The sequence below is a fragment of the Pimephales promelas genome, chromosome 17 (assembly GCF_988280905.1).
Source record: "Pimephales promelas chromosome 17, fPimPro1.hap1.1, whole genome shotgun sequence".
NCBI classification, from domain to species: domain Eukaryota; kingdom Metazoa; phylum Chordata; class Actinopteri; order Cypriniformes; family Leuciscidae; genus Pimephales; species Pimephales promelas.
In genome coordinates this window covers 31,685,810-31,710,998 of record NC_142785.1, presented here as the reverse complement: position 1 = coordinate 31,710,998, position 25,189 = coordinate 31,685,810, and the positions used below count along the sequence as shown (strand labels likewise).

The window sequence follows — 25,189 nt, the reverse complement described above, 5'->3', positions numbered from 1 at the left end:
CAATATTCATCCATCCATCCAGCCGAAATGTATTCAGTTTCCTGTTATTTAGGATTGTGCTTTTACAATCCTGTCAAATTTATTATCATCAAACTCAAAGCCCAGAATACTGAGAAAACCTCTTGCAAAAACACATCAATATTCCTCATGACGTTAAGAAAAGATTCTAAATATAGTCGGCCTAGAAGAACAAAAATGCTTTGTGATAAAGGTTTAGCAGGGATATTTGAAGGAGAAAACGGAATTTTTAACACTGGCATCTAAATGGAGGCTGCCCGTGCAGGACACAAGAAAGTGAATATTAATGTTATATAATAATACAAATATAATATTGTATAATTTTGCCTGCAGTGCACAGATGGATGTCTTTGGCCATTACATCACATTTTGCGGTTAGTTAACTAAAACCATAAAAACACTTGAATTATTTGAAATAAAATAAACTCTAAATGAAATGAAATACTATGACAGTTTTCATAGTATCTCAATGATACTAAAATAAAACTGCCAAGTTAAGAATGAATAAAACAGGGTCTCTCGAAATGAGGTTCATGAGGAAACGGCAGGTGGTTCATGAGATTATGAATAGCTAATCAAAATAAAACATGTTAAAAAAAAACATTAAATATTGTATTTGTTTATCTCCATTCTAACTGTAAAAAAACAATCCTGTAAAAAAACGGTAAACAGCTGTGGTTGCCAGCATCATACACTAAAAATACACTGTGTTACTGTTTTTGAAATTAACAGCTAAATACCGTATTGTCATCTACAGTACTAAACTTTAATTTAACAGCTCTATGCGCTAACACAAAAACAGTATCACACTGTATAATTACGGTATGATGCTGGCTCCACAGCTGCCAGTAGTTTATCGTTTTTTACAAGATTATTTTTCACAGTGTATTAACACTCATCAGAGAACCGTGGAAATGCAAATGAGTTGTACAATTATTGAAATATTAAATGAAATGATCTTTTTAGGTCAAAGCGGTTTTGGGAAGTTTGGGAATATCAGGCATAAAACATGAAAAACGGTCAAAAAATATTGTTGGTTTAAGTTAAAAAAGTTAGTAACCTGGTTGCCTTAAAATTTTAAGTTCATAGAACTGGAAAAAGTGAGTTAATACAATGAAGGACAAACAAAATTCTTTGTTTTCTGAACTAAATAAATTATTTAAGTTGATATGACTAAAGAAAAAATGTTGTGATTACTAATCATGATTTTTTTTTTTTTTTACAGTGTACCAGAATAACATCTCCAGGAGGAGATTTAAATGCAAAAATAACTATAAACTGGAGCATTCGCACCTTTGTTTCTGTACTTGCGTAAATTCTGGCCTAAAATGCATCACATTCACATAGAAAGCTATTATTTGACTCCAGCACACACGTAATGTTTGGATCACCAAAAACCCACTGTAAAAAAAATATTGTTGGTTTAACTTGAAAAAATGAAGTAACCTGGTTGCCTTAAAATTTTAAGTTCATTGAAATGGAAAAATTGAGTTAATACAATGAAGGAGACTGATTTAATCACCAGAAACTCAAAATATTATGTTATCTGAACTACTATTATTTAAGTTGATTTGACAAAAGAAAAAATGTTACAAATCATGAAAATATTTTTCACCAAACACAATAAAAGACATAATATAAGGTCTTTGGAATCAAGTTTTACTGGGTTTATAACTCGTAGACTATTGCACAGTCATGTCCCGTCTGAGCAGGCACGTGTGGGACACTCTTGGCTCGCTCTGAGAGAGGACAAAAGCCTCTTTCACTTCGTGGAGCGAACTGCTCCATTAGAGATGCATTCCTATTCAGATGGGGTCAAATTCCTTTTGCTGCCGGCTAATGGCTCGGAGACACACGGACAGAGAAAGGCTCCTGATGTCACGATGAGCCCGCAGAACGTACGACTGCAAGGCTGAGAGCAAGATCACAGTTCCTTGTGTCTAAGATGTCTTCAATTGTCCCGTTCTTCTGATGTTAGGCTTTAGCGAGCTGTAATGTGTCTGTATGGCAATTGCAGCATCTCTCAGAAGCCGAAGACTCTCCTGATGGCCTGAGACGTCCTGTGTTTATCAGTGTCATGTGATGCAGTTTGGAGACTGTTAACAGTTATAATAACAGTTTGATTTCTGAAGGATCATGTGACACTGAAGAGTAATGATGCGAAAATATAGCTTTGATCTCAGGAATAAATTACATTTTAAATTAAATTGCAATACAACTTATTTTTAAACTGTAAAGTATTTTACAATATTACAGTAATTTACTGTATTTTTTTTTTGATCAAACAAATGCACTTCTTTAAAAAACATTAAGAAGTCGAAATCGTACTTATTCCACACTTTTGACCCGTAGTGTGTAGAGGGAATAGGCACTTTTATTCTGGAAGGATCTATTCCATAACATTAATAACCGTTGTCATGTCATATTTCTCGAGGGCCGGTGTGAGAACTGTGGAGTGAGAAGAAACACGAGTCCAAGGCGGTGTCAGTGATTTCCTCCTCTCTGCAAAATCTGCTCCAGAAGTTTCTGTAAAAAAGAAAAACATCATTTAGTCAGTTTTGTTTCCAAATGTCCATAATTTGTGGTCAGCATGGGTTGGACATGCCAAATGTTTCTGTTGAAACGCATCATAATTAATACTGGATGTCTGGGTGTTTTAAAGAAACAATCATTGCAGTTTTACGAAAGATTGAGGGACTTTAGTTTCTCTTGTGAGTGTTGAAAGACTTTTCTCTTCTGTCCAACATTTACAAAATGTGTTCAAATCATATTACTTTACACGTTACAATATTTGACTTTACAAGATTTTTAAGTTCTTATACATGGCACTTTTTGTGTTTGTGACTGGAATAAGAAGTGAATCGGTGGATGAATTTTTACGTTTTACATAATCTGACAGGAGAAACGCATGATTGCCACATGACATTTTTGTGTGTAAGTGTGAATATGCTTTTACTTTTTGACTAATACACTGATACTCTGGCCTATAGCGACATCTGGTGGAGGAGAAGTAGGACATTTACCCTGGGATTGAATAGTGCTATTACTTCATAGCAAATCGTACAAACTATTTATATTTAATGATTTATATACAGTCAAATTACTATATATTATATATAATTGTACTATGAAGTTATAACTGTGTCATAATGTGTTAAAATCACAAATAAGTTCTTAAAATTGCAATTTTCTTCAATATGTAGGCTATATTTTTATATGATTTGTTTGTGATGGAAATGAAAAGTGAATTAGTAGATTAATTTTAAGATTTTAAGAGCTTTATTAGGGATTTCAACCAAACTTAATTCACTTACCAGAGTTTAAAATGAAGTGTGAACATACATTTCATACAAATGTATCTGGTGTTACCATACAATTACAGATGTTTGCAGGTGTTTTTATCCGTGTCAAATATTTACCATGTCATTCTTCTAGTAAAGTGCAGTTTTTTATTAATAATGTGGTCTATCAGGATGAGTTTGAATAACTTAAGATTGTGTCGATTGTTATTTTTTTACAATGCTTTTTTTGGTGGGACTGAATGGATATCATTTATTTATATCATAGTATTATTACAGTTTCATTTCCAAAAACATGGTACACTCTTAGAAGAAATGGTTCTATTTAGAACCAGAAATGGTTCCATCCCCCGCTTCATATATGGAACTCCAAAATGGTTCTATATAGAACCATTTTTTTGGTAAAAGATTCTATTGGCCAAGTATGGAACCCTAGGGTTCTAAAGAACCCAGAGGAACCCTTTTTTAAGAGTGTATAGAACCTTTTAGGGGTTCCAAATATGTAGCGCTGATAGAACCTTTTAAGGTTCTATGTATATAGAACCTTTTCTTCTAAGAGTGTATTTTTTATGAAGATTGACCAGAATCAAGTATTCCTGAGAATCTTCTATGAGCTATAATATAAGACACACACACACGTGCCTGACTCTAAAGCGTTCACATCGGACACAGGCCAGTCTCCCATAAGTGCTCACAACACTGGATTCGGACCCTACATGTCTCCTTTCTTGCCTTCAGAAAACTGTGAGACCCCCAAAACAGTGTCACAGATTAACACAAAATGTCATGACCAAACATCATATGCACCAAATATATTCTGATTGACTGTGTGCACCTGTTTGGACAGCTATATAAGGATTTATTAATCAAATAGCAGTGCTTCACAAACCAAACACTGCAAATAATTATATAAACAAAATCAAAAGCTTTTTGAGTCAGAGTGATGTGCAAATGAGGCCTAGAAATGTGTGTTTTCTGTTGAATATAGCTCTCTGCCATGCAGGGACTGAAAGAGTAAGAGGTGTTTAGGAACAAAATGCATCGGGCAAAATCAATCCCGATAGTTAAGGGGTGGAAAGGGTTTAGAGAAGTCGTCCTTCTCCGGTCCGATGGAATTAGAGCAGTTTCGTGAAGATAACCGAATACCTTGTGACGGCATATTGGAAAAGCTTCACGTTCAGGATTAATGCTGAGAATTAATCTCATTTGTTGAACCAGTTAACGCCGACTCAAAAATGCAATCCCACACACTGGGAGAACACACACACACACACACCCGTGAGGTAATGATTACCGATGGACCTGTATCAGTGTCTTCACTTCTGCTCCCAGATCAGCCCTATATATGTCCACAAACAGTACCTTCTTAAAGATCTCTGCCCGCAGCCTGTTGGTCCGAGATGCCAGTTTCCTTTTCTCTTCGTCTTGTTTTCTCTTTTCTTCCTCTCTCCTCTTCCTCACTTCAGGGAGCTGGTTATAATTCCTGTCAATCAAAGCTCAGGGTTAGCATGCTTGACATACTAGCCGCTGTTTATAAATGAGCACTGATGCAGAGAGAAAATAGAAAGGAAAATGCAGTGTTGAGAAAGAGAGTGGCAATTGTACATGCACTTCAATAAGTTTGTTCTGGGTGGTTGCAAGAATGTTGTTAGGGTGTTCTGGGTGGTTTCTATGGTGTTGCTAGGGTATGTTGGGTGGTTGATAGCATGTTTTAGGGGTATTCTTGGTGTTTTAAGGGTATTTTGTGGGGTTCTCAGAAAGTTGTTGGGTGTTTTGGTGGTTGCTAGGGAGTTGCTAGCTAGGGTATGTTAGGTGGTTGCTATGGTTGTTGTATTCTTGAAGTGTATAGTTATTTTGGGTGGTTGCCAGTTTGTTGTAGTGCCAGTGGTGTTCTGGGTGGTTTCAAGGGTGTTAGGTGGTTGCTATGGTTGTTGTATTCTTGGGATTTTTGGGTGGTTGCCAGTTTGTTGTAGCGTCAGGGGTGTTCTGGGTGGTTTCAAGGGTGTTGCTAGGGTATGTTAGGTGGTTGCTGTATTCATGGAATTTATAGGTATTTTGGGTGGTTGCCAGTCTGTTGTAGTGCCAGGGTTGTTCTGGGTGGTTTCAAGGGTGTTGGGTGTTCAAGGGTGTTTCAAGGGTGTTCAAGGGTGTTTCAAGGGTGTTTCAAGGGTGTTGCTAGGGTATTTTAGGTGGTTAAAAGGGTGTTGCTAGGGTATGTTAGGTGGTTGCTATGGTTGTTGTATTCTTGGAGTTTATAGGTATTTTGGGTGGTTGCCAATTTGTTGTAGTGCCAGGGTTGTTCTGGGTGGTTTCAAGGGTGTTGCTAGGGTATGTTAGGTGGTTGCTATGGTTGTTGTATTCTCGGAGTTTATAGGTATTTTGGGTGGTTGCCAGTTTGTTGTAGTGCCAGGGTTGTTCTGGGTGGTTTCAAGGGTGTTGCTAGGGTATGTTAGGTGGTTGCTATGGTTGTTGTATTCTCGGAGTTTATAGGTATTTTGGGTGGTTGCCAGTTTGTTGTAGTACCAGGGTTGTTCTGGGTGGTTTCAAGGGTGTTGGGTGTTCAAGGGTGTTTCAAGGGTGTTCAAGGGTGTTTCAAGGGCGTTTCAAGGGTGTTGCTAGGGTATTTTAGGTGGTTAAAATGGTGTTGCTAGGGTATGTTAGGTGGTTGCTATGGTTGTTGTATTCTTGGAGTTTATAGGTATTTTGGGTGGTTGCCAATTTGTTGTAGTGCCAGGGCTGTTCTGTGTGGTTTCAAGGGTGTTGCTAGGGTATGTTAGGTGGTTTCAAGGGTGTTGCTAGGGTATGTTAGGTGGTTGCTATGGTTGTTGTATTCATGGAATTTATAGGTATTTTGGGTGGTTGCCAGTTTGTTGTAGTGCCAGGGGTGTTCTGGGTGGTTTCAAGGGTGTTGCTAAGGTATGTTAGGTGGTTACAAGGGTGTTGCTAGGGTATGTTAGGTGGTTGCTATGGTTGTTGTATTCTTGGAGTTTATAGGTATTTTTGGGTGGTTGCCAATTTGTTGTAGTGCCAGGGCTGTTCTGTGTGTTTTCAAGGGTGTTGCTATTGGGTGTGTTAGGTGGTCGCAAGGATTTTTGGGGTATTTTGCAAGGTTGCCGGAATGTTGTTGAGTTTTCCTGGGTTGTTTCTAGGATATTTTGGGAACATTCGAGAATGTTGTAAAGCCAGGTGTGTCCTGGGTGGTTGCAAGGGTGTTGTTGGGGTATTTTGGTGTTGCTGTTGTGTTTGATTTTTTTTTTTTTTTTTTTTTTTTTGCGGGTTGCCAGAATGTTTTGGGGTTTTCTGGGTGGTTGCTAGGGTGTTGTTGGGGTATTCCCGGATGTTGCTATTGGTATTTTCTTACTGGCAAAAAAGAAATCCTTTAGATAGCCTATGTTTGTTGTTGTTGTTTAAAAAGAAACAAAAATGAAACATCTAACTAAAATAAATAACAAAACTGTCAGTGTTATTCAGTCACACACCTTAAATCAAACTTCTGAACATGGCCACTCATTCGTGCAGAACCCATCCAGCCGTGCATCAAAGAGGTTTAATTTGGAAGCACAGTGAGACCAGATCTAATCGGATGAGGGTTTTATTCAGCGGCAGCAAAATAAACAAGCTGTGAAAAGCACAATCAGAGCGGCAAAACCTTGCAGCCACACAGACACACACAACACCTTCAATACAGATCCAACTGATACAGGTGCTTGTGTCTGAGCGAGAGAAATAAAGCAGTAGAAGTGTTTTTCAAAACAGGAACTGGCATGTTCTTTTACCTTCTGGACCACAGCTGTAGACCCTTTCCCGTGATGCTTCTGTCTTTGGATTTCAAAAGGCTTTCTGCAAAACAAACACACACACTATGAATTAGGTTTCTGAATAGGTGCACCCTAATTCAATGATAAAATCAAAAGTCCATGATTAAATGTTGGACACAAGAATTCAGAAAATAAATTGGCAGACCCTTACATTAGTACGCAACTCAATTTTAAAAATAACATTATTTAGCACAAGCAAGTCTTCTTCTAACAATATCTGCAGTAAAGTGAAATACAGGCTGTCAAACTGTGCATGCCGGAATCTGCTAAAAATATTTATATATATATATATATATATAAATATATTTTGTCTAATTTGAATATGCATTCAGTTGTCCATGTTAACAGCCATTCAGATTCTGTGTGGGTCTTGCAATAAACATCACGATGCCAGTGCTTTTATCACAATTAAGGGAGTTATTTGAAAAAAAGAGGGACATAAAACAACAATGTAGTTAGCTGGCCATCGCACGCACACACACACGTTAAAGGCAATATTTGTCCAGATGGGGGCGATATTTCCTGTCTTTTAACACTGGCTGTATGACAGTCCCTGATATTGTTTCTTCAGTGTTATGAACATTCCCTGCTCTCATTTCAAAAGCTGATTTGATAAACAGAGTCTGTCTGAGTATTGAGGACATGAAAGTGTTGTTCATTTCGACTGGGTTTGAACATGTAAGACTGGTTTCCAGCCTCCGGCTCGCTGACAGCATGTGACAGCATGTGCACCTCGCTCGGGGCTCTGGGGGGAGATCTGGGCTTTCTGCCTCTCCTGCGACCTCCACTCCAGGGCTCGGACTCTGGCCTGTGAGCGCTGGATGAAATCAGGCCGTCTCATCGCTAAAGCTTCCTGCACACAGAGAGACAACCCATTAAAGGGGCGAAATAGCAATTCAATTCAAATTTGGGATTTATAATTTGATGTGGAAATCAAAATGTTCAAAACTACATCAGGAAAATCCTAGAAGTGATCTCATTAACATCTCGATTGTTTCTCCTAGACAGCAATAAGCTTCATGGAGAAGAAATGGAGACCTGTTTTAGACGATGATCATTAAAGCTGGTCGAGCTTCCATGTTCAAAATGCTCAAGCCGTATGATAAGCTGGTGTCTGGTTTATTTCTAGTCAGGTAATGACCATTTTTGCACAAGCTAAGCTAAGTTCAGACCATCTATAAACCAGCTATAAATCATGTACCAAAACAGCTTAGTATGTTTAAAATGGATTTTCCAGCAGCAGCAGCAGCAGCAAAAAAAATAAATATATATATTTATTTTACTGAAGTAAAAATAAAATTATATATGGAAATGATTAACTTACTATGAAATAGCCTATACCTTTCCTTTATAAAATATTTTTGAAACACAAATTGGATGTTGCAAGGAAGGAAATATTAACACTTTGCCAACAAAAAGATAACCAGATTTGTTTTATTTCCAACATAAAAACAAATCCAATTTAAAACAACCCAAATTATTAAAACTGTCCTCTTGATTTCCAGTCTTTCGCATTCTGTAAATGTTAATATATAAAATACAGTTTTTCACCCAGAAATCCTCCATTTTAGAGGGAAAATTTGCCTGAAATGTCCTATAAGGCCAAAATCAATCACATATTTATATATAAATATTATTATTCTAAAATGTACAATATTATAAAACGGTTAGTTCCAATCATTGAATCTGATTGGTCAATAGCTGTGCTTTTTTCATGATAAAACACGGCTATGACCGCTTCACCCAACGGCTCTATGTATCACTGCGCAACACTGCAGTTATGTCGTTGTTTTTAAACTTATTACATCGATCTTACACATTAGAACGTTGTTGCTATTCACAGTCAGGGACTATTTTTTTCTAGCGGAAGGACGGCTTTTAGTGATTTTACTTCATGAAAGTTGCACTAATACATTTCTTTTACTTTAATATTTTTATTGTGTGGTAACCGTTTAATAAAAGCAATAAGGTACTCGAGGCAAGTGCTGTATCGCGAATAAGTAACGGCTGAAGGGGTTTCTCCGCATCGCGTCGAGCCTAACAACCAATAATATCACGCCCTTCAGCCGTGACTTATTAACGATACAGCGCAGCCTCTCGTACCTTATCGCTTACATATAGAATACTATAAACGGAAAACTGAACTATTGAGACAAATAGCTGTCTAGAATATTTTAGGGCAGAAGTACCTTCAAACAACAGAGTAACTCACGCTAAGTGACAATGCCGTTTCAGTAGGAACATTTTGGGACTCAACCGGAACAACCGCAACACATGGACTTGCTGGAGGCATTTTGTTCTTCCCATCAGCGCCAGCAGCCTCTTCATTATTCCCTCTATCCTCAGGTAAAGACACTGATTAAGAGAAACACACACATATTTTGTTATGAAACATGAGGTCTGTTTTAAAAAAAAAAACCCTCCCTACATAGGCAGCGTCATAGCAGTCATAAAATCACATCAATCTGTAACGCTTAACATTTAGGTAGGATTCGTGCAACAGCTCACAAGAGCAATCCAGGAAAAACTCCACTGATACTAACATGTCCAGAATGCAAAGACAATGATTTTCTCAGTGTTGTCTATGTCTATATAAGATCTTAGATCTTGCTAAATGTCAGTGTCAAGTGAAGTTTGTGTTTGAGGAAGCCAAAGGTCAGGAGACTGCAGGAGACCTGCTGTTTTGGTGTGGGATGTAGTCTGTGTCTGCTCATCCTTCTGTCTGTGCTGGGCCTGCAGCTTTATGTTGGCGATAACCGCAGCAGCGTTCAGGGCCAGGACAGCGTCTGCGCTGAGATGAGGCGAGTTCTCTGAGAACAAAGACAGTGAGCATCATCCAGAGTCCAGTCGGCCTGAAACACTCTCCTCGTGTGTACGGGAATGCAGACGCTTCTGGCTAGGCAAGCTGGACTTTGTTGATGCATTCAGAAACAAAAATGATGCAAGTATGCTACATACACTCTTAGAAGAAAAGGTTCTATAGAATCTTAAAAGGTTCTATCAGCGCTACATATTTGGAACCCCTATAGAGAAGCCTTTTTAAAACTTCAATAATAAGAAAAAGGAAAGGGTTCTATATGGAACCTTTTGGGTTCATTCATTATCATTTGTTTTGTCCTTTCCGGATTTAATATGTCATATTATTGACAAACTTCAAGACCATAAAATGTATTTATGAATGATCACAAAATTCAAGATATGTATAAATGTATATATTTATATCATTTTATGTAGTTAATCAATATCACACGAGTTTTTTTTCCTCCAAAAATCAGCATGATTAAAATGTGTTATTAAGTTACTACAACAGTTTAATAAACAATAATTACAACTACAAAATGTTGCAGAATAATGTAATATATGAATGAATAATAGCCTATAAAGAACCTTTGTGCAAAAAAGGGTTCTTTCTTGTCATTATAGAAACTTTTTTTAGCATAAAAGGTTCTTTGGGGTCGAGTAAAGAACCCTATGCTTCATATATAGAACCCACAATGAACCCTTTTTTTCTAAGAGTGTACTATGGCAGAACGTTATATACTTCTGCTGCTATTACTGACATATTTACAATGTTAAACTAGAGACGGTGCATTTGCAATGCATTCAAGTCTGCATTAGCATACTTGTGTAGAATATGTTCTCGGCCTTTGGACAGAGAGAGAGAGAGAGAGAGAGAGATGTGAAAACACAATGACATTATTATATTTCTGGTCTTTCGAGATCTCGAGAAATGTTTTTTCCCACCCTGAAGTCATTTTCTACACTGTAAAAAAAATGATAATTTATTCATATATTTATTAATATAATAATTTATTTAGTTGAGATAACTTATTATTTTGAGTTTCTGATGATTTTGTATTAATTGGCTTTATGCCCAGCTGCACTACTTCCTGAACTTCAGCCAGCTCCTTGTTTCCTGTCTGCCATTATTGGCCAAATTGATTAATTCAGGTGTGTCTGATTATTGTTGCCACGACAACTGAGGTCAAGCACACCTGAATTAATTAATTTGACCAATAATGGCAGACAGGAAACAAGGAGCTGGCTGAAGTTTAGGAAGTAGTGCAGCTGGGCATAAAGACCATTGAAATGACACTGTATTAACTCATTTTTTCCAGTTCAATCAACTTAAAATTTTAAGGCAACCAGGTTACTTACTTTTTTAAGTTAAACCAACATTATTTTTTTACAGCGTAGAGAAAATATTACCCGCAAATGTCCTAAAAGGTCAACTCAAAATCTAATCACATATAAAGTAAATAATGGCTTTTTAATCGTAAAGAATTCTAAACATTATCTCTTAGAGGTTTGAAGTCTGAAGTAATTGTAAATTACATCATTTGAAACAGTAGCATGTCCTCAGATAGTTAAACGCGTGTTCAGCGGCTGTCAGATTCTTCTCCATGCGAAGCTGCTCTAAATTCCCACAGAAGCTCAAAAACCGGTATTGAAAGCAGGGTAGAAATAGATTATGCATGCATGGGGATGCGTGGGAAAATGAAAAGATGAGAAAACACATGACAGAAAAAGAGAGACAGGAGAAAAAATCTCCAGTTTCAGGGCAGTGCGTCACATAAATGTGTATCTGCCTCAATTAAAAACCCTCATACGATAATACTCATCTATTATACATCAAAGTCGCCTTACAGTGTGTGTCGCTGAGAGTCCTGCTAGTACCTGACACTTTCAGGAGCGTGAGAGGTTTCATTTCTGAAACAGGTTCCTCAAATCCCTCCTTCATTAAGCTCCTGGAGGTCGAGCGCCTTCTTGCTTCAGAGCTGCTGGAACTAACAAGGTCAATATTTGTCTTCTGGGCAACAGGAGAGCTCTTGTTGTGAAATGCTGGATCTGTAACTGCATTAGCGCCATGTTCTGTGTGGTTAAACCAGCTTGCGTCACAGCTGAGAGGCCTTCGAAGTGGCTTGGTCTCCTCTTCTGTGGTGCTGTGCTTGTTGAGGTAAAGAGACAGGCTGGATCTGTGCTGGGACCTCCATTGGTTTCTGCCTGGCTCTAAAGATACTGGGTTTAATGGCGAGGGATGGACTTTAGATTCACTGGTATCGAGTCCTTCAGAGTAGCTGTGCCTGTAATGTGATGTGTTGGGCTTTTCTCGATTGAAATGCTCTCTCTGTTCTGTCATTTTCACAATAGTTGCCTTTCTCCTCAGTACCACGCCGTGGTCAATCTCCTCATGATTACAGCCGGGGGTCAGAGCGAGGTTCTGGCTGCTGGTGCTTTTCATCCGCTGTTCGGTGACTTTGACCACTAAGGCTTTTCTTCGTTCGGCGGCAGGGTTATTAGTCGCCATCGAGCTCAGGTGCCCGGATTTGGGAAGACTTGAAGTGTGTGTGACCTTCTTGGAAGTGATGGTGATGGATGATATTGAGGAGCTCAATGACTCTGGTGCACTTCCACGTCTGCATGTGGGATCTTTTAATGCGGGGTGGTCGGGATGAGGGGGAGACTGGCCCGTTTCCACCTTGCTGGTAAAACTGGCTTTAGGATTCCAGGCCTGCAGTCCATTTCGTCCTCCCTCGGAGCTCGCGGATAACGAAGCCTGGAAACAAAAAAACAAAATCCCTTGAATTGGGCTTTGTGTGGATGAAAGAGGTTCTTTCTGCCTCCTGCAGGCACAATAACGCTTACGGAATCCACATTGTAACAACTCGCCTCGTTCTGAACCCGAGCGTTCCACCGTTTCCATAGCGACCGCGTCAGTTTTGGAACACTCAGGGGCAATTCGGTTACGTTCCATGAAGTTTGAATTTGAGGCACTTCTTTATTATATCATGAAAATCACAGCAGAGCATTCAGTATATGGTGTGTGTGTGTGTGTGTATATACGCACACGTTGGGTTTTTATGTTTTGTGGGACATTAGTGATTTTTATACTGTACAAACTCTATACTTTATCCCATCACGCTAACCTACCGTACTCATCTAGGGTGACCACCCGTCCCGCGTAGCGCGTGTGCGCACAGCGTTTGAAGCCCAATTCATGCGTCCCGCAAATTGAGACCGTGTCACGCATAATCAATGCTTTCTCAAAAAGAAAAAAAAAGTCGGTCACTCGTTCATATTTTCAGAACTCGTTCATATTTTGGGTGAACTGAACGTATTGTTTTACTGCCTGTCCTGATGAACGTGTGAACTCGTTCATTCCGGTGTCTGTGAACGCACGCTCTCTCAGTTTAATGGGGTGCCAGATTTTTATAGAGCCTTCCAGGCGAAAACCCGGCTAAAACTCACCGTAAACAGGGCTTAATATGTAGCGAAAAAACACCCAATCTGGCAACACAAGCCATCAGTGTCGCACCGCGGCCACCATTGACAAAGGCGTCGTATGATAATTTAAACGGATTTTATAACGAGGTCGGTGAAGATGGCAAAAATCGTACATTTCTGTGCAAACTTTGAACTTAACATTTTAAAATGTGTGAACTGAACTTTGAACTAGTTCATGTAGAAAGTGAACTTCCCCAACACTGGTTGCCACTCCCACGTGACCTGCCGACTAGGTTGTTGTCAACTTTTTCATTGTTGTCATGACAGCGCAGCTTCTCGTTCCGTGAACCTCTGGAGTTGTGAGTTTAGACTTTTTTCGACTTTTTTAAAAACTATTCCTGTGGTGTTGAGCAACTAAAATTCCTGTTAATCCTATAATTTTATATTTTTATTTATTTAAAGTGAATTAATTGTAATGAAAAATAAATAAAATTAAATAGCTAAAGTAAATCGTAAGTGGAAGTGCATCTGTCAATTCATTGAATGTTCAAAATATTCATCTTTATTTAGAAAAAAAATACACATTGGTTGGCCTATCATGAGCATCAGCATATAGCCTATCAGCAAAACATGTTTAGGGAATAGGGCATTATTAATGTATGTGCTAAGGTATGTGCTTTTTTTGAACAATTATTCATGTACAAACAGTAAGGCAATAGTAACAATTCTAGATATGGGTAAACCACTATCAGAGTCTGCCCGTGGGGTGGGGGCACCGCCGCGCCAAGCAGTGTCCCACCTTGTCCCTCAGAAACATACCCCTTGTCCCCCCTTGGGCTTATTAGCAGGTGGTCACCCTATACTCATCACAGAAAACTTTCTGCATTTTTATATCACGTGGTATGATTTACAAGCTTGTTCTCACTCACACACTCACAGGTATGATTCACACCGATACAAATAGACACCTCTAAATCCAAACAGAGGAAGCATTAGCATTTCTGTTAATACTGAAACAGGATCAAGTTTATTTCACAATTACACTTTCTTTGGCCATACAACATCCCAGTGGCATAGAAAAAAGTTAAAGTTTAATCAATATAAACTGCTTAATTGCGTTGAGATTGATTTGTGTGTAGGTCATGTGAAATTAAGCATGTATCTGATTACACAATGCTTTTAAAAAACGTTTACTAGTGTTTCTAAATGAAACACTGCTGAGGAACAGAGGCACAGCATAGACTAACTTAATCAAGAGTGTAATATATCTCTAGGGCTCAATGAACATCTATTTTAGCACTTTAAATGCACACAACTTACAATTGGGTCAATCCGTGTCAACTCAAACAGAGGTCCTGCTGATCTTTTTTAATTTTGAACATTTTTTGTCTGGAGAAAGAAATGCATAAACGAAATACTGAGTAATCCACTATTTATAATAGCGAATCTATTTTATTTTATGGACTGAATTTGTAGTGGAATAGATTTAATCATAGTAAAATGCTTTGCTAAATAAGGTTTAACACATTTATTGGTGGCAGTTAACATCCTAAAATTAGCTAAAATATTTGTAAAATAAATTTTACATATACTGTATGTACATATATACAAGGTAGAGTCTAAACTAGTAGATATCTAGAGCAATGGTGGGTGGAGTTAGTGGAAATAGCCTTTGCCAACAGGGTTGACTATTTGCACTTAGTGTAAATAGACACTGGTATTACTCAATTACTGGCATCAACATGCTTTTGAATCACGTTGATATCAGAAGCAGCAAGGCTTTATGAACCATATAATCATACAAATCTACATTAGCAGTGTCTTTTGGTTAAATACTATATAACAATGAGGACAACAAACACACATCTCTGTTACTTTACCCTTCATGCTCTATTTAGGGTCTAAGAGACACAAAGGCCAATTTTATACATAATATTAAACAGTGAAACATCAGGCTCATATACTGCATGATATTTTAATACAGTAAAGTGGTTATTAGTGTAATTTATTCCTTGAGGTTCATTTATAATAAAACAAAACACATTTCCAACACTCATGCTGACCCTCTTTTCATATTAAATGCGCGGCTCCTTTGAGACTTGTCAGGGCTAATATCTGCCTATTGGGTTTTGATTATTTCAGACGACCATATTAAAAGTATTTAAAGGGATAACAAAAGACTTTTCAACAAAACACAAGGCTTAAACATAATTGGTGCATGCATGGTTTAACAGCAAGTTAGTTCCTATAAAGCAAACTAATTATATACTAACCTGATGGAGGATGGATGTTTTATCAGGTGTCCTCCAGTATCTAAAGCCTGCAGGTTCAGGTCTCACAGGTTCCCGTTCTGAATAAAACAAGAAAAGTCCACTTTGGGGTGATTTGTCAGTGTCTCTCATTGAGAAAAGAAAGCAAATATAAAAAAAAGAAGAAAACTAGAGATCTCCAATGCCTTTCTGCGTACACTGTAAATACAACTGCATTTCCTGCCACTCCTGTCATAATAAGGCCGATCTTCCTGCTTGTGTGTGTTTACAATGTCAACAGAGGTCTGCTTAGACTGACTTAACCTGCATCACTTACAGGTGTCAGCGAGACCGAGAGAAGGAGAGATTTTAATCCGACAGAAGAGACACAGACAGGCTCTGCCACCCGGCGTGATGGATTGTTCTCTGTCAGCGTTGCCATGGCATTGTCTGACAGCTAAGGCGCCAAGCTAACTGTTTCTTGCTGTCGTTTTTTAGGCAAGTAAACGCACTTCACACTGGCAGCTAACACCTGACAGGTAGCTATTTTCCCAGCATGCCCCCAGTATGCAGTTCAGCACGGCACACACTCTTGTCAGTTGCTCAGGTGTTGTGTGTCAGGTTGAGTGGTCGCCTTTGAGTCATGTAAGAACAACGCATTTATGCTCTTTATTACCAGTGGGAAACACCGGGAAGCTTTAGCTTTCCGAGTTGAGGGTGTGTTAATTAAATCGATCAAAATTGATCAAAATGAACAAATGCAATTGCAAAAACAAAAAAGAGAGATTAAATTCCCAAACATTTTTGATGTAAACACTCATGGCGGCGGAGAGAGTGCTCCTCGTTCCTCCTCCTTCCCCTTGACTTGGTCCTGCTCTCACCACTGTAATTACACTGACGCTGTGGCAGCATCATTATACGCTCGTCACCTGCTGACAGACTGAGAGAAAGATCCCAGCAGCAGCAGCAGGAGAACTGGGACGACAACGGCATTGAGGAAGAGACTGAAAACCTAATACTCCTCGCTCCCAGACTCCAACCAATCTGCTTCTAAACTCAAACAATCCGTCTCTGACTCCAAACAATTTGTCCCTGGCTCTAAACAATCTACAAAAACCCTTCCTTGGCTCCAAAAACGTGTATATATATATATATATATATATTAGGGCTGTGCAAAAATTAATTGCAATTAATCGCATCCAAAATAAAAGTCTGTGTTTACATAATATATTTGTGTGTGCTGTATATAATTATTTTGTATATATAAATACACACACATGCATTTATATATTTAAGAAAATGTGTTATTCATATATAAAATATTTATATTTATATAATATAGATTATGTATTATTATATATACAGAATTTAAGCGCAAATAATTCTTAAATCTATACATGCATGCATAGGTATATATATATACAAAATAATTATATACAGCACACACAAATATATTATGTAAACACAGACTTTTATTTTGGATGCGATTAATCGCAATTAATTTTTGCACAGCCCTAATAGGCTGTAGTATAGGCCGGTAGTATATATATATATATATATATATATATATATATATATATATATATATACTACCGGTCAAATGTTTTAGATCGGTAAGATTTTTTATGTTTTTAAAAGAAGTCTCTTCTGCTCACCAAGGCTGCAATTATTTAATAAAATTATCAAATAATCGGATCACAACTAGACAAGGGAGACACGTTCCCATTTACACATGGTAATTTAATCCTAATTTAATCAAATGCCTAATAAATACAAAAAAAAACAGTAATATTGTGAAATATTATTACAATTTAAAACAGTGGTTTTCTATGTGAATATATAGTGAAGTGTAATTTATTTCTGTGATCAAAACTGAATTTACAGCATCATTACTCCAGTCTTCAGTGTCACATGATCCTGCAGAAATTATTATAATATGATGCTCAAGAAACATTTATGATTATTATCCATGTTGAAAACTGTTTTTTACATTTTTATTTCAGGATTCTTTGATGAATAGAAAGTTCAGAAATGATCTGAAATGAAAGCTTTTGTAACATTAATCACTAGCATTCAAAAGTTTGGGGTCAGTAAGAATTTATTTTTTATTTTTTTGGGGAAAGAAATTAGAAAATACTTTTATTCATCTTGGATGAGTTAAATTGATCAAAAGTTACAGTAAAGACATTTATAATGTTAGAAAAGATTATATTTTAAGTAAATGCTGTTCTTTTGAACTTTCTATTCATCATAGAATTTCGGGGGGTGGGGGGTGGGGGGGGGTGGTACATGACTGTTTTCAACATTGAAAATAATAATTTATGTTTTTTGAGCATAAAATCAGAATATTAGAATGATTTCTGAAGGATCATGTGACACTGAAAACTAAACTGATGTTTAATCAGCAACAGTAATGATGTTGAAAATTCAGCTTTCAAATTACATTTTAAAATATATTTAAATAGAAAACAGTCATTTTAAATTGTCATAATATTTCACAATATTACTGTTTGTCTTTTTTTTTTTGTCATCAAATAAAGCAGCCTTGGTGAGCAGAAGAGATTTCATTTAAAAACACAAAAAATCTTACTGACATAAATCTTTTGATCGGTAGTAGTGTATATATGTATATATATACAGTATATATATATATATATATGAAGAGTTCAGATGCAAAAGCCTCTAAGTGCCATTTGAAATTTTCTTCTAGAATGATAATTTTTATCAAGCTTGTATATTTAAGTTCAGTGATTTTACTTAAATGGCAATGATAATTACCTATTAATTGTTATTTAAGTGAAATTACTGAACTTAAATATACAAGTTTGATAAAAATCATCAATAAAGAAGAAAATTTCAAATGGCATTTAGAGGCTTTTGCATCTGAACTCTTTATATATATATATATATATATATATATATATATATATATATTTTTTTTTTTTTTAAGTACTCATTTAATAGTGATATTTTGATAATTTTTACCCCAAAAATCTTATGCTATCGATGCTATTTCATACCACCACTGTGTAAAACTCAAATCTTCAGACATAAATCACTAGTGCCCTCCGCCAGGCTGTTCATTCAGAAATTTAATATGCCGTCATAGTCAATACGCACCATTTGGTCTTGGTCCATTACGTTTATCAGGAGTGCTGAGCAACACTGGAGTGATGGGAGACTTCAGTTTCTGCTGGAAGAACACACACAGACTTCATACAACAGACAGATATGATCAGTCGCTAAAGGATTGTATTAGATAACAAAAGCATTAGTGGAACAGTCACGATTCTGCATTCGTGTCCTTGATTCTTTCCCTAGTCTTGAGGCAGGATCGTGACAAACCCATGTTTTGTGTGCAAGCACATGACCTTTTGAGAGGGCCATGTGCTTGTGTTGTCTCGTTACCTGACCCCGCCCCCTTTTATGATGTAACAAAGCCTTATTTACTTGAATCATGTGACTTTGGAAGTTTGCTCCAAATCACTGCTTCAAAACAAAGCTCGATGAACTATCACCTGTGATCATTCAGACATTTTGAGTGTGTGTCCAAACTCTACTGAAGTTTGAGCATAAAACGACTAAAGTGAAAATATGCACGGTTCACAAATGCTTTAGGATTCGGGCCCTGCAGCTCTGTTGTGATCCTGTTGTTGGCTCTGATGTGGTTGAATCTATTCCTTCCTAAATCTGTCCCGAATGGATCTTGTTATGAAGTGGAAGGATGATGAACCCAAACGCAGACAGTGTTCAATGAACTCAGGGTTTATTAGGACAAAAAGGAAAACAAAGCCCACGAGGGGGCAAAACAAGACTGGGTAACAAACACTAGACTTAAACTGAGGTCAAGACAGGAACAATACTAAAACACGAACAGACTCTGGATTAACAGTTAACTCAAGGGATTACTCACTGCAAACTTCACAAAACAACAAACAGAACTCACGGCAGGTTTCACAGCATGTTTCAAACAATGAACCGACACCGGACAGCAAACACAAGGGGATTATAAAGGGGAACACTAATGACCAGGACAGGTGAAACTGACTAGACAATAATCACAAGACTAGGATAACAAGGGGGCGGGGTAAGTTAACGAGACAACACAAGCACATGGCCCAAACAGGCCATGCGCTTGCACACAAAACATGATTCTGTCATGATCCTGCCTCACGACTAGAGAAAATCAAAGACAAGAAGGCAGAATCATGACAGAACCCCCACCTTAAGGAGCGGCTTCCAGACGCTCCTCAAGGGGACATTAAACACGGGACATGACAGACTGTGACAAAGATACAAACCAACAGTACATAGCAAAAACTAACAAAGGCATACAAAAATACACAACAGGATTGGGGTGAAACATCAAAAACAACATACAAGGCAGAGGAGGTGGAGGAAGCACAGAGTCTTTGAGCGACTTTCCAGGGTGGGTGGGCGGGACAGGGGTCCTGGGACCACAGGGAGTGGACTTAGGATGAGAGGACCGAGCGGGCTTGGGAGGAGTGGTGTGGGACAAGGGAAAAACAGTCCGGGGTTGAGCCATGACAGGGGAGACAGGGGAAACAAACGGAAGTCCAGGGACCGTGGGGACAGGGACAAATGGGGAAACAGTCCGGGACCGGGGTTGAGCGCAGACAGGACTGACCGGGGAAACACACGAGGTCTTGGGAACAGTGGAAGTCACAACAGGGATAGCAACTGGGGGTACAGCGAACGATGGACACGAAGCTGGACTCATGACGGGGGGTGTGGTAGGAGATCGCAGAGGGAAAACTGGGACAGAGCTCACCGAAGGTGACTCTGATCCGACGATCAACCTCTCCAACTTGGGAGTGGTGTTCTCCGCTGCAGGTTCAGGGACAGCGCCTACAGACATAGGTTCAGGGACAGCACTTACAGACACAGGTTCAGGAACAGCGCTTACAGACACAGGTTCAGGGACAGCGCTTACAGACACAGGTTCAGGGACAGCGCTTACAGCAGCGGGTTCAGGGACAGGGCTTACAGACACAGGTTCAGGGACAGGGCTTACAGACACAGGTTCAGGGACAGCGCTTACAGACACAGTGGGCTCGGGACAAGACAGGACAGGCACTTCGAGGATCTTGATCAGACTGGACAAATAGTCAGACAGGGTCTTGGCAGCCAGAGAGATGGGCATCTCCTGACGAGCAGAAACCGACTGCAGAATCTCTCTTGCGGCTAGATCGGCCGCAACTCTCTCCGCAGCGGGCTCTGGGACGGCGCCTGCTGGAGCGGGCTCTGGGACGGCGCCTGCTGGAGCGGGCTCTGGGACGGCGCCTGCTGGAGCGGGCTCTGGGACGGCGCCTGCTGGAGCGGGCTCTGGGACGGCGCCTGCTGGAGCGGGCTCTGGGACGGCGCCTGCTGGAGCGGGCTCTGGGAGAGACAGAGACAGAGGACCAGAGGCTCCCTTCTTCCTCTTCTTCTTCCTGGGTCGTGGAGCAGAGGACATAGCCAGGCTTGTGACCGGTTGGGGAAGCACGACAGGAAGTGTGGTCTCAGTTGAAGAGGACTCCGAAGTAGACTCCCACGACAGCCGTCTCTCTCGCTTGCCACGGAGACTTGCGGGTGCAGCTGATGCGTCGGGAGCCGAAGTGGAGTGAGCCTGGTTCCCCTGCGTAACCACGGCTAAAATGTGACCCTCCGGGATCACTGGCAGCCTGGCAGGTGGTGACAAGCTTGTGGGTGTCTGTGACTCTCTCCGGGATAAGCTATCCACCACAGCTTGAAATGGGCGACGAGTGAGCTCCTCCCGTTCAGTCAACGGAGGTGGAGAGTTGAGACCGGCGATGAAATAGCGAGAAACCAGGACCTCAGGCAGGAAGAATCTCTTTTCTTCAACGACTTGAGCATACTTCCGCAGGGACAACTCACCCTGGGGAGGAAATGGAAGTCTTCCAGCTCTACTATCCGCGATGGCCGACTGCCACCATAATTCTTGGTCAGCCGGTTGTGGTCTATTGGGGAAAGACAAACAGTCTGCTGGGTTCTTCTTTGGTCGGTTCATTCTGTTATGAAGTGGAAGGATGATGAACCCAAACGCAGACAGTGTTCAATGAACTCAGGGTTTATTAGGACAAAAAGGAAAACAAAGCCCACGAGGGGGCAAAACAAGACTGGGTAACAAACACTAGACTTAAACTGAGGTCAAGACAGGAACAATACTAAAACACGAACAGACTCTGGATTAACAGTTAACTCAAGGGATTACTCACTGCAAACTTCACAAAACAACAAACAGAACTCACGGCAGGTTTCACAGCATGTTTCAAACAATGAACCGACACCGGACAGCAAACACAAGGGGATTATAAAGGGGAACACTAATGACCAGGACAGGTGAAACTGACTAGACAATAATCACAAGACTAGGATAACAAGGGGGCGGGGTAAGTTAACGAGACAACACAAGCACATGGCCCAAACAGGCCATGCGCTTGCACACAAAACATGATTCTGTCATGATCCTGCCTCACGACTAGAGAAAATCAAAGACAAGAAGGCAGAATCATGACAGGATCTAAGCACCTGCTGACAGAGCGGTTTTATCTCGACTTCATGCAGCACCCAGACAGCCACTGAAGTTCATGTACTTGACAGTCATCCAGATATTTTTCTCTCTTTCCCTCCTTTCAGTTTTCTATTTCACTCTCTCTTTCTGGCATCAGTTGGCACTAAGGTAAATCAGGTCTGAGAGCTCGGCTGTTCATTTCCGGGATTTGTTCCCAGTGGAGGTGAGAGTGATTGTTGTGCAGTGTGGTGGCAGATAGTCTGCAGGACTCGGAAGGCTTTTATCTCCAGTGCGGATGACTCAATCACTCTGAACTTAGGAGCAAAACTAGTTTGATACTGTATAGAAACCATAGTGAGGCACTAAACAGCAACAGCATGACATATTATGGAACTCCCACAGATCAGTTATTACATCTTTAATCTTATTTCCATATATTTTTTTTAACCCTTGTGCATCAATTAAAAAAAGTTACACATAGGTAAAAAGAGGACAAAAATGTCCATGTCAAAAAACTGTCATAAAAATGTGACGCTTTGGAGCACAGACTTAAGTTTGGTATCATTTTAAAGAAGACCCTTTGCAGATTAAAAAAAAAATAATAATAAGTAAATCCAAAAAAAAGTTATATAGGTATAAGTTTATGAAAATTATTTATAAAACATATTTTATATAAAATATATATTTTATAAATCAGGTTGAACTCAAAACTACAATAAAACCAAAGCCATAAATCTAAATAGGTTGTGTTCCAAATTTGAGGATGATATCTCAAAAAATGAGCTTTCGGTAACAGTTTGTTTGGGCGTAGTAACATATTTTCCCCATTGGGTGCCAGCAAAACCCCACTGGTGCTCACAGTGATTGGATTTGAATTTGCAGTTTTTCTCTCTCAGTCTGACAAACACACACATGCGCACACACACACATATTTTTTTATAACACACATACTAACCACACTCTGACATCCATACCAACACACCGACACAAATATCGTTGCATAATTTATCCAGTTGGCTCTATAATATGCCGAACCAGAAAACAGGAATAAAGCGACATTTGTTTTATAGGCCAAACTTAAAAAAAATTACACCATCTGATAAAAAAATAGTAAAAAATCAAATTTTGAAGCCTTGCCATCAGAATGAAAGCCTCTTAACAAAGATTGCATAATTTTATAGTTAACTGAACCGGGGATTAAAAATGGCAGTTTTAATGGATTTCAATGGGGACATTTTTGTCCAAAAGGCGCTGAGAGGGAGTATTTTTTGTACCTAATGCAAAAAATATTTTTTTAAGAAAATGACGGTGAAATAGTAAAATTCCAATAAAAAATACACACCTGTGCCAAGTTTTTTGCAGTTAGCTTTAACACAGACAAAGTGGTCAAAAAAACAAAACTGAAAAGGACAAAAATGTCCACAAGGATGCACAAGGGTTAAAGTTTAGAATCTTGCTGTTTTTATAGGGCTGAACTTAAAGGAGTAGTTCACTTTAAAAAAACAAAACTTTTGCTGATAATTTACTCACCCCCATGTCATCCAAGATGTCCATGTCTTTCTTTCTTTAGTCGAAAAGAAATTAAGGTTTTTGATGAAAAGATTCCAGTATTTTTCTCCATATAATGGACTTCAATGGGAACCAAACGGTTCAAGATCCAAATGAGAGTTTCAGTGCAGCTTCAAATGGCTTTAAACGACACCAGACGATGAATAAGGGTCTTATCTAGCGAAACGATCGCTCATTTAAAAAATAATAACAAAGTTTAAGTTTTATAAGCTCAAATGCTCGCCTGGCTCTGTTCTGTGATACGCGTTCGTGACTCTCCTGTTCGAACTCGTTCATCAAAATGAACAAATCTTTTTCCGAGTCAATTCGTTCATTTCGTTCGTTGAATGAACCAAATGACTCGAAAAAAGATTAGTTCATTTTCATGAAAAAAATCCTGGAATGTTTTCATCAAAAACCTTAATCTTATGCACACTCCTTCAAATAAAGTGTTACCCATTATTCTTTCTTACCTGGCACCTGCTGTTGTCTTGGCTGTTGTTAGAGATGTCCGTCAGTATCACATGTCTTTGTATGGGCAGCCAGCCGAAGTGAACCGGAGCGAGGGCACAGAACTCAGCTCTTTCTGCACCGGGAGCAGGTTTAATGTGAACATTGCTCATGGCTTTAGACTCCAGGCTCTCACAAACACAGCTCTGATTCCTCCTGCCGAGAGAGGAGAGGTCAGGACAGAGTGGGGTACTTCCCGTCATCTCATTTGGGAGAACCGGTGTTGAACAGGTCCTGTTCGCAAACTGAGGTGTTTTCTTCTGAAGAGGACGTGATTCTAGTGTCTGAAGCCATTTGTCCATCCTGCCACCTTCTATGCAGCTCTGTGGACGAGCTCTGCGACGGGGCTCATTCACCTGCGCCACAGGGCCCTCATAATGACCTCGCTCTCCAGGCCTCCTCCATGATGAGGACCTGCGAAGGAGACTCATGCTGTTGGGCTGAAGTATCTGCAACCGTCACGTCGTCCATAAAAAAGACAAAGAAAATTCATCTCAGCAAACTTGAATTCATCACAAACTTCCTAATTGAGCTCATTGATTTGAGTCTTCTCATAAAGTCATCAACATTCATGCGTTTACTGCTCTCCATTATTGTAAATATACATCAAAACATGCTGATAAATGGGATACATTCACCAGAAAAGCAGACTAGAGAGAGTTCTAATGATTTGCAAATGGTTTTTATAGATTTTGTTGTTGTTTTTTTTACAGTGACGTCCTAATTGAGCTCATACTGCGGCGTTCTCTCAAAAAATCGATACAATTCTACACAGGAACACATTCAAGTAACTGACATGAGAGCTTGCATGGTTAACAGAACTGTTTACCTGCGTCACACGGCCCCTCCGAGGACGACACGATCTGACTTCACGAGACGACGGCAGTGAGACGATTCCTCTCGCAGTGTGAAGAGGAGCCACTGGTGCCGTCTCCCCTCAGACATCACTATAAATGTGTGTGCTAGTCTGAATGAACAAAAGACTTA

The 25,189-nt window shown here is 39.3% G+C and overlaps 2 protein-coding genes across 6 annotated transcripts; both read right to left on the bottom strand.

Annotated features, from left to right (window-relative positions):
* Positions 1-1,513: 1,513 nt before the first annotated feature.
* Positions 1,514-25,189, bottom strand: c17h10orf90 (chromosome 17 C10orf90 homolog). 5 transcript variants are annotated; one of them, XM_089122370.1, is made up of 11 exons: positions 25,032-25,187; positions 24,166-24,651; positions 18,730-18,799; positions 15,634-15,710; positions 11,813-12,692; positions 9,811-9,945; positions 9,348-9,490; positions 7,868-7,988; positions 7,094-7,157; positions 4,680-4,800; positions 1,514-2,544 (listed from the first exon to the last, which is right to left on the bottom strand). In XM_089122370.1, the coding sequence occupies exons 2-11, from the start codon at positions 24,631-24,633 to the stop codon at positions 2,503-2,505; spliced, it is 2,121 nt and encodes a 706-aa protein (XP_088978496.1). In that variant the 5' UTR covers positions 24,634-24,651; positions 25,032-25,187; the 3' UTR covers positions 1,514-2,502. The 5 variants fall into 5 exon arrangements, with proteins under 5 accessions (XP_088978496.1, XP_039507488.2, XP_088978495.1 ...); XM_039651554.2 differs by having other exon boundaries at positions 18,730-18,802; positions 24,166-24,642; XM_089122369.1 differs by having other exon boundaries at positions 18,730-18,802; positions 25,032-25,186.
* Positions 19,860-22,146, bottom strand: LOC148971542 (uncharacterized). Its single transcript, XM_089122480.1, has 3 exons — positions 20,568-22,146; positions 19,990-20,504; positions 19,860-19,891 (listed from the first exon to the last, which is right to left on the bottom strand). Exons 1-3 carry the CDS (start codon positions 21,638-21,640, stop codon positions 19,860-19,862), a joined length of 1,620 nt encoding a protein of 539 aa, XP_088978606.1. The 5' UTR covers positions 21,641-22,146.